The sequence below is a fragment of the Lepisosteus platostomus genome, chromosome 6 (genome assembly GCF_059453375.1).
Source record: "Lepisosteus platostomus isolate fLepPlt1 chromosome 6, fLepPlt1.hap1, whole genome shotgun sequence".
NCBI classification, from domain to species: Eukaryota; Metazoa; Chordata; class Actinopteri; order Semionotiformes; family Lepisosteidae; genus Lepisosteus; species Lepisosteus platostomus.
The window spans coordinates 41,071,370-41,087,700 of NC_142616.1; the positions used below are offsets into that span (position 1 = coordinate 41,071,370).

The 16,331-nt window shown below is 35.9% G+C and overlaps 1 protein-coding gene across 2 annotated transcripts in view; it reads left to right on the top strand.

The window, feature by feature from the left end:
• LOC148661720 (attractin-like protein 1) overlaps positions 1–16,331 on the top strand; it is a 429,208-nt gene that overhangs the window by 70,482 nt on the left and 342,395 nt on the right. For both annotated transcript variants that reach the window (XM_088635864.1, XM_088635865.1), the window contains exons 6-7: positions 12,195–12,369; positions 12,802–12,889. In XM_088635864.1, the coding sequence (XP_088491990.1) occupies positions 12,195–12,369; positions 12,802–12,889 (263 nt within the window). The remainder of the gene's footprint in view (positions 1–12,194; positions 12,370–12,801; positions 12,890–16,331) is intronic.

Below are 16,331 nucleotides of genomic sequence, written 5' to 3' on the forward strand. Positions count from 1 at the left end.
ATTTCTTTGACCATTCTGTAGTTTAATATATCATATCTGTTTTAGTTCAGTTTTTTTAAGATCATGTTCTGTACAATGCAAGTAGACTTGTAACTCATAAGATGATAAATTTTACGTTTCCTCAAAAGAAGACATCCGTCTTAACGATTGGCATTGAAAATAATTAAATAAGCGTAATACGAGCACTGTATGCCAAAATGAATGAAGAATATGCCAGGTCAGTTTGTATTTAAGTAAATTCTTTTCAGAAGCTTAACAAAAATAAACAAATGACAACATCCAGTAAGATAAAAATAGTACATTTCCGTTACAAATAGTAACCAAGGTTAAGGACACTGCAGTATAGCCTATCTTTTTATGTTTTCTTCAACAGGAGAGTGTGTTGAGGGTGTTAGTTTACTTCCCTTATTGGGATCAGAGCAGCTGTGGCAATAGAATATCCCGCATGGCATGAGCAGAGGAAGCATTCATTGCCAAGGAAGAAAGGGAAACTGCCTGGTGTCTGTCAGGTCTTGGCAGGATACCCAAACAGGATGATTAGAAAATGCACACACCTGCACTATATTAAACATTATTGTACTTTAAAACATTGTGTATGTAATTCTGTGTCCTTCTACAGAGGATGCTGTCAATTTGAGTCATCAATACTTAAATGTTGCATCTACAGTACATACAGTATGTGCTATAATGACAAACTTGCATAATATGTCATGTGGTGTTGCTAAACTTAGATTTGTTTGAAGCAGGTTTTTCTGGCCTCTAGTGGTCATGGTGAGTGATGTTTATCTAGATATGAACGGGAACATCACAATTGCTTCAAGTTCTACGTTACAAGCACAGATCTATGTTTTTATTTTGTGACCCTTTTTTATAACTCATCTGGGTAAATTACAAATCCCAAGGAATTCTAACCTTGGCTGTATTAAAAGTTAATGACTGTTTTCTGTTTGAATTTCAGTAGACCGCACCTTAACAAAGCACCTTGCATGAAACAACATTAAGCATCAGATAGACATATGAGTAAGGGTGCTGTCAGACTGGAAGGCGTGCAGAATGTCAACAGAAAGTAGTCAAAAGTCCAGATGAAAATAATAATTTAGCAGTTAAGTCAATAAAAGGACTGGTGTCTCTAATGTTGACCCAGCAAATTTAAATGTGTGTGTCCCAGCTGATAGGTTTTGACTGTCCAGTAAGTGAACTGTGATCTCACAGTCTCATATAGACTCATGGAGAGGATGGAGTTCTGTACTGATAGTCGTCTGATCTCAGTTTAGGGTTTATATTGCAGCAAGGCCTTGCACTGATTAGAATCCATGAAGCTCTGTCTCTGTCGTGCCGATTCTGTTGATTGCTTCGAATATGGGGAGGAACTGGCCCATCATTCAAATTTCTCACTGATCTCACCCACTCTTAACTTCTGTGTTCTCTCACACGGTAGCCCAGCATCAGAGTTAATGCTTGAACTGAAAATCGTCTTCAAGGGAGAGAACATGTTCCTTTCACAAATCCCTGAAATTGAAAATGAAAATTGTGCTTAATTCAAACACATGGAGCTAGACATCCAGGTGTTTTGTTTGGACACCTGTACCAAAGTATTGGAGAAATAATTAAGCTGTGAAAGATTTTTGTTGGTGAAATTTCGTTGTTTAAGTAAAAGAGGATTTGAGTATTAAAGTATTAGAACCTGGAACGTTGATGAGGTAGTTTGGGTTATTTTCTTCTGCAAAATTAAGCCCAGGGACATATGGTAGAGAAATTTCCTCTGAAAGTACTATGAAAATATGATCAGGCATGTTTTGTTCCAAGTCTGCCACCAAGTGGCAAGACCTAATACTTTTATATGCATGTTCAGTACATAGATGGCTTCATGCTTGTTTTGTGTAAAGCTTCTTTGCTCAGCTTTTCTGTTTTAGATGTTGTAGGGTGTTTTGTACTGCATGCACATTGTCTGCTTTTAGTGTCTTCCTTTTAGTTGTATTAATTATTATATTCAAGTCTGTACCAGCAGTTTTTGCAAGTAATGTATCCTATTCAATATTGTAAGTGTACACATAGAAAAAGCCAATTTCAAAGTGACAAATTGCAACTATTCCATTCATCAGCAAGCTGCTGAGATCTTTCTACTTTTGTGTATGTTCTAAATAAGCTTTTATGGACTATGGGTTATTAGATATGAAATGTTTGACCTTAAAATTGCTGTAAAATGCTGTAAAGGTATGAGAAGCAAGGTCAGGAAGGGGGTGTATTAAGGGCCCAGGAGTCTAGGATGTGTAAAAGTTTAAACTCTTTGTAACATAATATGGTAATGTAGTTCCAGACTAAAGCCTTCAAGCCAGAGCTACAAATACCAGGAAGATAAGAGACAATTGAGAATGACTATTGGGTTCAGTGGGTTGTTTTTTCACAGCTGTTTTCTATTGTCCTTGGAGCTTGTACTTACAAGGTTGAGGCAAAGAGCTCCAGGCTTTTTGTTTAGAGACCAGTATCAGAGTGTCAGAGACAAGCTAATAGAGAAGAAATTTCTTAAGTACTTTAATGCAGGAAAACATTTCTTGTTTAAGTGGAAGAGGAAAAGTATTACAGATGCAGCCGTTCAAAATGCGCAGTTAAACCCCGTACTGTGTGAATTTGTAGAATTTGATTAATAGGGAATATAATATGGAATCGCGTATCTAAAGAAATTAATAATGTAATTATATGCATATAACTCAAAATTATTACCATAGTGCACTTTGTAAACATCTGCATCGATTTGACTCATTCATCCACAATTACTTGGAAACATTTTGCCTGCCCTTTTCAGCTATAGCTTAAGTTGTCAAGCGGCCCGTTGGTGTAATGGCTTTGGCGTGTGACTTGCATGCTAGAGGCTGGGGGCTCGAACCCAGCTCCTGGCATGAGTTTTCTTTTAACAAATAAACATTTCCTTGAAAAAGTAAAATAGCAAATATTATCGACACTATATTGAATTTGTTGGTATTTCTAAATATCACAACATGTTCAAAGTTAAGTGATTTATTAATAACTAATAATTTCAAACTGCTTTTATTTTAAAATGGTATTTTGTTTGGGGTGATTTGTCACTGTTTTCACAATCTTCAATTTATTAAACATCTATTTTTGAGACGGGGTGTTCCAGCCCTCTGTATTCCATGTTTAAACCTTTTCTATGAGTACTTGCGCTCGTTATTGCAGTAAAAAACCTCATACTTTTTAGAATCCGCTAAATAGAGAATATAATATGGAATCGCTTATCTAAAGAAATTAATAACGATATTAATTTAAGGATCTAAATATATGTATTTATATAGCTGTTAGTATTACTGTAATCCACTTTCTTTGTAAACAAGTTTCACAGCTTTTATTTAAACAATATTTAGTACCTGGTTGCATTTTTAGAAACCTTAGTTTGAATAAAGCGGATCCCAGGTGCAAGTGACTTCATAACTCGAGAAGGCATTATGCCATATTTTTTATGCATCAGCTGAAGCCTTCTGAAGTCTCTCAAAAACATAAAAATGTAACGTAATATCGTGTGTGGTACGATGGGCAACTGATTCTTTTTTTTTTAACTCTTCATTTAGTGATGAAAAGATTTACAAACGGAACACGTCCAAAACAGCAATATGAAAGTTTTATGAACGTTTGCCTTCATCTTTAATTGTTGTTACATTATTTTCATACATACTTATAAAATAAACTACATTATGCCAGCAGATATGGGGGGTTATATAAGAAAATACAATTGTTTAATGAGAAACACAACAAACAACAAAATAGTCCACACAGAAATATTACTGTGTAATCTCTCATAACCTGAAATCAGGTCTCAGTGGGGAGATAAAATGAATCCATATTGTCCAGTATTTCTTAAACCTCTCTGCCTGTAACATGAGAGAAAAAGTTATATTTTCCATTATAAAGATTTCACTCACAACATCAAACCATTGTTCATGTGCTGGAGATTCTTTTATAAGCCATTTTCTTGTGATTGCTTTTATACTAGCTGCTAGAAGAATCCCCAATATGTATCTGTCCTTTACTTCAATATGATCAAAGTCAAAATTACATAACAGAAAATTCAAATGATATGTCCACATTTACTATATTGTTAATGGTTATATATATAGATTTCCAGTATTCTTGTATTTTGGGGCATGACCAGAATATGTGTGAGTGAGTTGCAACTTGTTCTCCACATAACCTCCAACACTGAACTGCTGCCTTTTTGTTTGGCTTGAATTTTAGGGCTGGTAAAAAAAAAAAACAGGTCAGATTCCTCCAACAGAAGTCTCTCCAAGTTTGTGAACTTGTAGAGCCTTGTTGAAATCTACATATGTAATTCCACTGATCTACAGAAATTGTTATATTGGAATATATTCTGTTGTCTTTTTTCATATAATCGATAACTATTGAACAGCTATGATATTTTTCTCAAGTTACCCTGCTGATAAACAACTATAAAATTATGAAGCAGTTTAGTGCCTTCTGTTACAAATAGTTTTTTCTCCAGCTATTTATATAATGTCTGATTTGAACATCTGTAAAAATCTTTTTTTTCCAGATTGTATTGTTGTGATAGATCTTCAGAGTTTTTCAAATGATCCTGTTTCATCACAGTTTATATTGCTGTAATCCCGTTTGTAGCCCAAATCCTAAATTTGTGTCAGATTTCCCAGAAGGGAAATCTGAATCAAACTACCCACCTTAATATTTTAACCTCTCTCTCTCTCTAAGTCATAGGCTTTTACTATCTTAAACCTTTAATTGGTAAAATTATCCAGGGTATAGCTGTTTTGTATATAGTTTCCGCCAGTGATCTATCTCCCAGGACCGTCTGTATAGGAAATTTACCTTAAATCAAAGACTCCACCTCCTTCCATTTTACAGTATGATATCTATCACACCAGCAAATGAGTGGTATAAGATGAGCTGCTTGGTAGTATGACTTTAAGCAAGGCAGGGCTAAACCACTTTTCTCCTTGGTCAATTGTAGTGTTTTAAATTTAATTCTTGGCTTCCTTCCATCCCAAATGAATCTTGAAATAATTTGATCCCATTCATTAAATTGTACTGATGAGATTTCCACGGGAAGAGACTGAAAAAGATATAGTAATCAAGGCAGAATATTCATTTTAATAACTTCCACTCTGGATCCCAGTGAAAGTGGCAGTAAACTCCAGCCAGCCATTAGCAATCCATTCTGCTAACGGTTCTATATACAGAGAAAACAGAAGAGGTGACAGGGGACACTCCTGTCTTGTACCTCATTTCAAACAAATTCTCTTAGAGAGATATCCATTGATCTTATTTTTTGCTAGGATTTAGGTAAATTGTTTTTGTTATATTTATAAATTCATCCGCAGATCCAAATCTTTCTAATATCGGATATTAAAATTTCCAATTGCCCCTGGTCAAGGGCTTTTTCTCCATCTAGACTTCCTTTGATCATCAATATGCTTCATAATATGAAGGGTGCGTCTAATATTGTCTTGTGTTTGTCAGTTCTGAATAAAACTAGTTTGATCTAAATTCATTATCTGAGGTAAAATTTCTCTAATCTTTTGGCCATTATTGAAGCATACATTTTGTAATCTACATTAAGTACGGAGATTGGCCGGAAAGACCCACATCTAGTTTGATCTTGTCGTTCTTTTGGGATAACAGAAATGACAGCTTCACTTCAAGAAGGTGGTAAATCCCCTCCTCCTCTTATCCAATTACAGGTGGACAGGAAAAAGGGTGCCAACTGTTTTTTGAATGTCTTATAAAATTCCCTTGGAAAGCCATCTGTCCCTGGTGCTTTATTAGATTTAAGATCTGAAATACTATTAATTTCCACCTCATTTATTACTCTAGTTAGCATGTTATTTTGTTCCTCATTTAAAACAGGCAAATTAAACAACTCTAATAAGAGAACTATATATTGTTTATTTTGAGTTGGAAAATTTAAGTTGGAATATAATTTTTTGTAGTATTCTGTAAAGGTTCTTTGTATTTCTTTTAGTTTAGAATGTATCTGGTTGGTTACTGGATTAAGTATTTTGGGAATTATTGATCTGGATTGTTGTTTACTTAATCTTCTTGCTAATATTTTCATTGATCTGGCTCCTGATTCGTAATAACTTTGCTTTTGAAATTTTAGTTGTGTTTCTACCTCTGTGATTTGTAATTTATTTATTTCTTCCCTAACTTTCAATAGCTGTTGACGTATTGTACGAGTGGGTGTTTTTAATGTTTTTGTTCTATAGTTTTTAATTCAGATTGTAATGCTCTTAATTGGGCTTGTCTTACTTTCTTTCTATATCAATAAATGGAAATAAGTTTCCCTCCAAGTACTGCTTTAGCTGTATCCCATAGTATTGCTGGAGAAACCTCTCTCGTATCATTGTTCTGTAAAACCTGTTCAATTTCGTGTAATTTGCTCTTTAACATCATTCAGAACATCATTCAGAACACTACAATTCATCTTCCAAGCAGCATGTTTTTTTACCAGATTTTTACCATATCTAAGTCTAAATGTCAGATAAACTGGTGCATAGATAAGTCCAAGGTTCTAATTTCACAGTCCTTTATTCTTGATCTGTCTAACTTGTATATAAGAAAATAATGTATTCTACCATATGAATTATGAGGTGCAGAAAATGTGTATAATCCCTTCCTGTAGGGTATAGATCCCTCCATACTTCAAATAAACCTAGGTCTTCTATAGATCTATTTACGTATTTCTTTAATGGTTTAAGTTCCCTTTTACAATTCTTAGAAGTATCTAACTTTGGATTTAAGTAAAGATTAAAATCGCATCTGAATTTCAACACTCCTACTGTTTCTGCAGCTATTAAATCAAACACTTTAAAAAAAAAGAACATATCGCTTCCTGGTTGTGCATAGATATTAAACAATGTAATTAGAGAGTCTTCTATTTTGCCTCTAGCAAGGATGAACCTTACATCTTTGTCTTTAATCTCTGACAAATACTCAAAGTTAACTGTTAACGGAATGAGTATAGCTACTCCCCTTTTATGTCCCGTTGTATGTGATGAACAGAACACTTTATCAAAACCCATCCTTTTCAATTTAGCATGTTCTGTGTCAGTTAGATGAGTCTCCTGGAGAAACACTACCTGGGCCTTATCTCGCTTAACGTTTATTAGTGTTCTACTTCTTTTTATAGGATTATGCAGACCATTTACATTAAAAGAAATTACTTATATATCCTGTGAAGACCATTTAAACGAGTAATGCTGCTTACTGGTATTGAAAACTCCCAATCTCTCAAACATGCTGCCATTTTGAACTGTACTAAAAAAACAAAATACTATATATAAAAAAACAACTTTTTAAACTTCAGGGCTTCACGTGGGGGGTGCAAAATGTAACCCCACCTTTTGTGCCCCGATAAAAGGTTCAGGGAATTAGGGAACAAAAAAATTAAACCCCTTCTTTTCAAAGAGGGCCCTAAATATAATACTACAGTTCCTAAGGTCTCTAACATTTTCTACCATATGTTACAAGGCCATTTTTATCATAAAAAACTGAAATGATATTAAATGTTAATTTGCAAAAAATCAAGTAATTCATCCACATCAACCAAACACGAATAGCTCCATAAATTTCCGAGTTTTACTACACAACGAATTTCTTAGTTTTACTACACAACTAAATTGAAACTGGTACTGGTAACCTCCATACTGCCCTCTCACACCTGGATAAGAAAGGAACATATGTGAGAATACTGTTTGTTGATTATAGCTCGGCATTCGATACCATAGTGCCCTCAAAGCTTCTCATCAACCTCCAGGACCTGAGACTGAACACCACCCTCTGTAATTGGATCCTGGACTTCTTGACAGAGCGTCCCCAGGTGGTGAGGGTGGGCACCAACATATCCTCTACCCTGACTCTAAACACTGGAGACCCCCAAGGCTCCGTGCTTAGCCCTGTCCTCTACTCTTTATTTACCCATGATTGTGTCGCCAGGTATAACTCAAACTCCATCATCAAGTTTGCGGACCATACATCAGTCATCGGCTTGATAACAGATGGTGAAGAGTCTGCGTACAGGTAGGAGGTTGAAACCCTGGCAGCATGGTGCCAGTAGAACAACCTCTCTCTGAACATCAGTAAGTCTAAGGAGATGATTGTGAACTATAGGAAACACCAGGGAGGAGATTACCCACCTATCTACATCAATGTGACTGCAGTGGAGAGGGTCAGCAGTTTTAAGTTCCTGGGAGTTAACATCTCAGAGGACTTAACCTGGACCCACCACACCAACACCGTGGTCAAAACAGCACAGCAGTGCCTATTCTTTCTCCGTAGGCTAAAGACGTTTGGCATTCCATCACATATCCAGGCCAACTTTTACAGGTGCACTATTGAGAGCATCCTGACTGGTTGCATCACTGCCTGGTATGGAAACTGCTCCGCTCTGGATCGCAAAGTACTGCAGAGGGTGGTGAAGTCAGCGCAGCTCATTACCGGCTGTGAGCTACCAAACATCCAGGATATCTACTCAGCTAGATGTCTTAAGAAGGCCAGGTCCATTCTCAAGGACCCCAGCCATCCCAGTCACAAACTGTTTTCCCTCCTATCGTCTGGTAAACGATACCGAAGCATTCGGTCCAAGTCCTGCAGATTACGGAACAGCTTCTACCTCCAGGCAATAAGACTGCTAAATAGCCAACCTGCAGCTCACCTGTAATGGCTACATCAACATACAGTTTTCATTGTATTCAGCATACTGCACTACTTGTATATATTGCATACACCATGGACACATAGCAGCTCTATTCATATTGAGTTTTATTCAGTTTCTATTACATCTATTATTATGTAACCTTAATTTTGTAATTTTTGTGATTTTTGTGATTCTTTCAATCTCTTAATCAGTGTCAGGGGAATTCAAGTTGTTCTCTAATAAATTTTTAGATGCACTTGGTTATTGATGCTCCTTTGCTCTCCTCCGGGATTCCATAGATCCTCAGGTTTTGTCTCCTCGAACTGCCCTTCAAATCCGTTATTTTGACCCCTGCTTCTGTTTCTGCAGCAGGTCTAAAAGCACGGACTGGCTCCTTGCGCCCCACTGGGCAGGGAGAGGACTATTTTGGTCTCCCCATTCCTCTTCAAAATCCTTTGTCATGTAATTTTGAGTGTTTTTACGTCCTCTTCCTCGTTTTCCCATTGTCACTCAACACTTAGTATTTGTATTAAATTATTTAAATTACAATTTTGACGAGATTGTTTTTCTAAAACAACCAAGAGAGTGAAATTTTTTTTGAATCTTTTGTTTCCAAAATGTCCCCTTGTGATATTTTAGCAGCTTAGTTACATGACTCCATATTAATATTACTATCAAGAGGTTTTAAATCAGTACAACTTTTATGAAATTCAAGTATTTTAAACGTTTAATTAAATAATAAAAATCTTACAGTGTGCACAAAGATTCTAAGTTGATCACGAGGAAGACAAGTCAGCCGTTTGTCGCACATAAAAAAATGATTTTTACAGCTTTTAAAGTCATGCAATGCTTGAGTTAGGCAGGAACACCTCATTGTATCTTATTTTTTATTTCATCTTTAAAAATTAAAGAAACCATTTGCCCATCGTGTTGATAAGCTGTTCCCCGATTTAATAGTAAAAAATAACCCTCTCCCCTGCCTCGTTTAATTTAAAGATTTCTGTGAAGAAATCCTTAAACACAAAACAATCACGTATTATAATTAATCCAGCTGATTCCCTGTTGAATGATACTGACGGACCGCGTTCAATTCCAGGCGGCATACTATATGGTACATTTGAACTTTTTTTTTTAATTCCAAGTTAAATTGTTGGCTGATTACTGGCGGCTGACATTTGGATTAAGACAAAATATAAATTTTCTCAATCCGGATGTAAACCTGAAAGAGACACATCATGTTCACAATAAGCTATAATAGTGGACTATTTTTATGCATTTGGCTATATGAGAAACAAACCGAAAGTAATACTCTGATCGCACTTTAAACCGCCTGGGTGCCGCTCACTGCATTACAGTGCTCATTACCCCTACATGGACAATAGAAGTGTTTTTTAAAAAAGAAAATAATGTCAAAATGTTTCCGAAACGTCCCCTTATGATACTTAAGCTGCTTAGTTACACGATTCCATATTCGTATAACTATCGAGTAATGTTAGATCACTACAACATTTATCTTTTAACAATGACAGCAAGTGGTGTTCTTACTATGTATTCTTAGAAAAGGATAAAATGTTATAACTTTTTATGAAGTACAGAATATAAGCTTAATTATGTTAGAACAAGCACATTATAACCAGAACCCACTGTAAGTTACCAAGTTAAAGACTTTTATGTGTAAAATTTATGCATTATTAAATTATCTATGAAGAAGGTGGAAGGTTGTGTACTTTTGTCCAACTGAGCAATCTTGCTTTTATAAAATATACTGACTTTTTAAAGTTTAATGTTTAACATGTTGTAATGCAGAGTTTAAAATTATTGAAAGTTTAAACAGTATGCGACTTAAATTCTTAATTGGAAAAAGATTGTCCCTCAGCAGTGACCGGGATTCGGAATGTTTTAACGCAGTGTACCTCGCTCATTTTGAATGGATGGTTCTGTGTGTTAAATAAGGGTCAGAACTAGCTCTCCCATTTGTATTAGAACCTGGAACATAAATTTAGAAGTTTTCCTGTTTTCATATTTTAAATCACACTCAGAAATAGTTTAAAATGTCCCTTTGCCAATTACAATTTGTTTAGGTAGCAACAATACCAATGGAATCCATTCATTGCAGCGGAGGATTAATGACATGAAACGGGAATAGTAATTCTGTTAATAGCCTGACACCACTGTCCCTCTTGGCAAGAGCAGTTGTTAAAGGGAAATCGGGTTGTGGTGGAGGTGTTCCTGCCCACGTCCTTGGGAAAATGAATGATCTAATTAGAAACTAGATGAACATGCCACCTTTTTACACAAGTCAATTAGCATAGGGTCACATTTGCTTGTCTCAAGAGTTGTGTGATTACACTGCCGTCTTGCTCTGGATGTAACCATAGTGAGCGATGTACAGTAGGTTCGCAGTCATTCTTTATTTGAAATTAGTGTTTGGAGATTTGGTTACCTTAAACATTGTGCTTGAGCTCAATCCTAGTGTTTGATATAACAGTATCAATGGATATAGTTTTGTCAAAATTAAAGCCAGCAAAAGCTATGGAGCAGTAACAGTAAAAATGAAAATTGTGACACATATAGTGACAAGCTTTAATTTTTAATTTAAACTAAGTTTTAATTGAAACTTTTAATGTAATTTACTAATGTAAATACAGTAGTTTTAATTCTTGTTTATTAGCATTCTTTCATTACAAAGTATAATTTAAAACAAAAATTAGCCCTAGTGGGGAAAACAAAACTTTTCAGTGTACACATTTTAGCCTGTCCCTTAACAAACTGGTGCCATTTTTGTATGACTTAATGATTGTCATTATTCATGTGGTTTAAGTTTTCCTCCATCATGTTTCAGATTCGTGTCGCCATTGTTGACTGGTACTGCTAAGCATCCAATGGCAACTTCTGAACTGAAAATCAGTGGTCATGCTTTTCCAGATCTGGAAAACATTTGCATTTTTCACTCCACAATAAGTCCTGATATTTTCTAAGCTTAAATGGTAAAGGTGGGAGGTTCCTTATGAGCTTTTTTTTGCTGTATTTGTGGTGCTGCTCTCTGTCCACAGTGCAAGACTTTGCATTTGATAACCAAAATTTGAATATAAAATCAATCCAAGGAGTTCGGTTCTCCATCTTTTACCTGCAAGGTAGCGGTCATAAACATAGTAATGATCAGTGAGTGTTTATTATTGGTAGTGAGTTTGTTTATTGTATTTTGCCTTCTAAAAGTTTGTAAAAATATGACAAACTGTTTCAGTTAATACTTTCTCTGGATGTATGATCATTACAGCACTACTGGTATACGAACGTGTTTGGCTGTATTTTTGTATCTGAACAGCTGAGGGCACTAGCAGATACAAAAAAAAGTTTCTTATAGAATATATAGTGCCAACTTTCAGAGCAGTTCAGGGAACTAGAGCATTCTAATGACTGGAGAGCTTTACCTTGTTTATATGTTTATTCACAATTAGCAATGAAAAATTTCAAAGTATGCATAACTGCGTAATCTTTTCTCCCTTGTGCCTAGGTCCAGACTGCTCCTTAACGGTTCCTTCCACAGAATCATATTGGGTTCTGCCAAACGCCAAGCCTTTCAGTCCATCTGTTGGCCGTGCGTCCCACAAGGCTGTGGTGCATGGAAAGTGTATGTGGGTGATAGGAGGCTACACCTTTAACTACAGCTCTTTCCAGATGGTTCTAAAGTAAGCTTTTCTTCTTCACCCATGTAATCCACCAACATATTTAGTTAAATGTCTCTTCTGTATAAGAAGACCAGAGTGTCGAAGAGATTATTTTTCTCTTAAGTTGAAATCTCTTATGTGTGGTTTTGAATGCGGAATTAGTAAAATAACAGATTTTTTTGTAAAGGATTTTAAATATTTATAAATGTGTTCATGCTAGACAACACCCTTTGATGTGTTGCACAACTCTGAGCTAAAAATCCCAAATTGTTTATGTGGATGATTTTCTACACTTCTTTGCCAGATGTGCAGCTGTATATTTTTACATTTACTTTTAGAAAATCACAAACACGTTAATACAATGTCCCACAAAAGTATTACTTAATAATTCTTACAGTTCTTATACTGTAGTTCTTACAGCCTGGTGAAATCTTTTGGTTCTTCATTTTGTAGTTACAATTTGGAAAGCAGTATCTGGAATGTCGTATCAATAAACAGTGGACCCCTGCAGAGGTATGGACACTCCCTTGCTCTCTACCAGGTAAGAGGCTTTGCTAAGAGATATGGGTGCTGGTGTCCTTCTAGAAGTTGTGATCCTGTGATGCAGACCTGCATTCACACTTTTTAACATGACTGGTTATGTGTGGTTACTAACACTGAAGGAAAGCAAATTAGTTTCAAATGGAGTGGAATTTCTCTCAAATGCTTGTTAGCTGTTCATCATTAGGCCCAGCACGTGACACTTAATTTGTACGGGTGGAAACAATCTGAAGCAAACAGTAATTTCATAAAACTGCAGCGAAACTTGTGCTCTTAAGGCACACGCTGAGATGGAGTGATGAGAATTATTTGTAGAGCTCTTAAGATGGTGATATAAAAAGATTTGGGAAATATTGTGTTTAGTTTGAATTGTAGATTACATCTATTAGATGTAGATTACCTTTATACTGTAACCAGTTTCAGTGATTTTGTAGTATTCTTATGCAAAAAAGAATGGATTTACTTTTAACATGATCATAGAAATATGGTAAATATGGTAATCCAGTTAAGATTTATTTAAATTTATCAAATGTATTATTTTAAACTATGAAATGTGTTATCCCTTTATAAAGTAAAATATTTCACACAATCTTTGTGTTTTGTGTTGACACATGAGCTTTACCAGTACATTACCACAGTATAACATAATGTCTGAGCTGCAGACTGTTGTTAATTGTTGCCAGAGGTTTGTGTGAGATGTACCTACAAGTGGGTAATGAAGTCCTCCTTTGAAAGAAGAAACAATTCCATTTTTTTAGTAATTCATATGCAAAACATTGTGGTTGTCATTGGCACCCAACAGGCTCTGCTCAGAGACTGTTTGGTATTGTAAATGCTCATGTACGAATTCCAACATGATATTTCGCCCAGTCCATGTATACAGTTGATGGGGCATCAGTGTTTGATTTAGAGTAGCAGCTTAAGTAGCCTTTTCCAAAACTAGTTGCAAATCCCCACTACCCTAAACTTCAGTACCATGATCCTCCTGGTTGTGGGACCAATCTTATATGCTACATTTCTTGCATTATCCAGATGCTCCATCACTGAAACAGCAGACATGATTTGCAGAAGGAAAGTTTAACTTTAGGTCTTATATTACTGTAATAATAAACCAGTGTCCAATTATTATGTTCAATTGAATTTATTTAATCAGTGTATGCATTATAGGCTTGAGGAAGCTCATGTTGAAGTTAATGCATTTTTTCTTAAGAATAAAGCTATATGAAGGATTTGCAATAAAACAAAGAATTCATTGGAAATGTAAACATTTGGCCATGAAGATTTGTTACAAGGACCTTTTGTAGCACTTCATACCTATTATAAGCATGTTTGAAATATAAGCAGTCATACAACATTATAAGTTATCAGGACACTTAGAAAATATTTATATTTTTTACATGACATTGCTTAATTGATAATTTATAAACTATTTGGGGAAAGATATTACTTTTAATAACAGAGTAAGATCTCAATATCAAGTTTTATTTACAGTTATATCAGTTTTCTGAGTTTCTTCTGTATTTGTCCAGTTAATTTTCATTTTAGATTATTTCCTAGCAGAAGTAGTGTCTCAAACACAGACTTGTCCATTCATCTCTTTTTTAGTTATTTTTGGTTAATGGCAAAAAAGTCCTGAGGCAAGGATCAAGCTGTGTAATAGTATTTGTGGTTTAAATAGGTTGCTCTGGTTTTCTGAAAAGAAATGTTTATACTTGTTACGTCCCAGTGTGTGTTCTGTGTGTGTGTTTTTTCTATGTCCACACTGCTGACCCTTGATTGTTCTCCCTTCCCCATTGGCCCACCATCACACCACATTTTCAGTATGATGTCATCATCAATTAACTCTCAGCCAATCAGAACACATTTTATTCACTATATAACATGGAGGCTTTCAGGAAGAAAAGGCCTTTCGTTTGACTTTGGTTTTGGTTATTGGTTTTGGTTATTGCTTCGCTTCGCTCCTGGTTATTGCTTCGGCTTCGTTTGTTGGTTTGTTTTGCTTTGTGTGTGTGTGTATTTTCGTATAGCTTCATCTTTGTCGTTTTGTTGGTTTATGTTAGTTTCTTTGTACTTTCGTTGGTTTGTGTGTTCATCCTTGTTTTGCCATTGTCTTGCCCCAATGTTACATGTTCAACTTTTGTGTTCTTTTGTACCCTGCTCCTGTTGATTACTCTTGTTTTCCCTTGTTTGTATTCCTGGTTCACTTGTGTTTGTGTGTGAACTTTTGTATATAAGGTTAGTTTAGGTTGTTGGGGTACACTTTACACACTTAGTTGATTTTGTATTAGTACACTAGTTTAGTACGGGTGAGTGCCGTTTGTCTTGTATGGTTTTGGGTAGTCAGTGCAGGTTAGCTAGGGTGTTGAAGACGCAGAAGACTGTGTTTCGGGTTTTCTTTTGTAGTCAGATTAGCTTTCCCTCACTGTCCTAGCCAGCTCCATTTTGTTTATTTTCTTTTCTTTGGCACCACTCTAGTTTCTTACCCTTATCACGTTTCCTAGTTCCTCACCAAAACCCACCTGCTTCCAAAAGAATTATCCTAAATGTTACACCCCTTTACCCCTAGACACTTGGCGTCGTAACATTATTGGGGGCTCGTCCGGGATATCTAATTCCCATCCTAAAGGATTTTTTTTTTGTGTTGCAGAATTTTGGTGTTGGTACAGGATTTTGATTTGTGATTACTCCACAAGAGTAATCAACAGGAGCAGGGTACAAAAGAACTCAAAAGTTGAACATGTAACACTGGGGCAAGGTAATGGCAAAACAAGGATGAACACACAAACGAAAGTACAAAGAAACTAACATAAACCAAAAAAAACGACAAAGCCGAAGCTATACGAAAATACACACACACACAAAGCAAAACAAAGCAACAAACGAAGCCGAAGCAATAACCAGGAGCGAAGCGAAGCAATAACCAAAACCAAACGGGACTGAAGTCAAACGAAAGGCCTTTTCTTTCTGAAAGCCTCCATGTTATATTGTGAATAAAATGTGTTCTGATTGGCTGAGAGTTAATTGATGATGACATCATACTGAAAATGTGGTGTGATGGTGGGCCAATGGGGAAGGGAGAACAATCAAGGGTCAGCAGTGTGGACATAACAGAAAAAACACACACACGCAGAACACACACTGGGACATAACAATACTTGATCAGATATGTGTGTGGTCCAAAAACATTTCTTTTTCATCCAGTATGTAAGTCATTTTCATGAAGACCCATATTTTTGTTTCTTATAAAAAGCTTAGGACTGCCGTGGTGGAGAACACGTACTCAAACCAGTTTTCCCCAAACCCAGTTAACCACCAGTATGTCTTTGGACTGTGTGAAGAAATCAGTGGAAACCCATGAGAACATTGGGGGAGCATACAAACATGATGCAGATTGAATTGAACCCAGAGCTACGAGTCAGCAATGCAAACCACTATGCTACTTT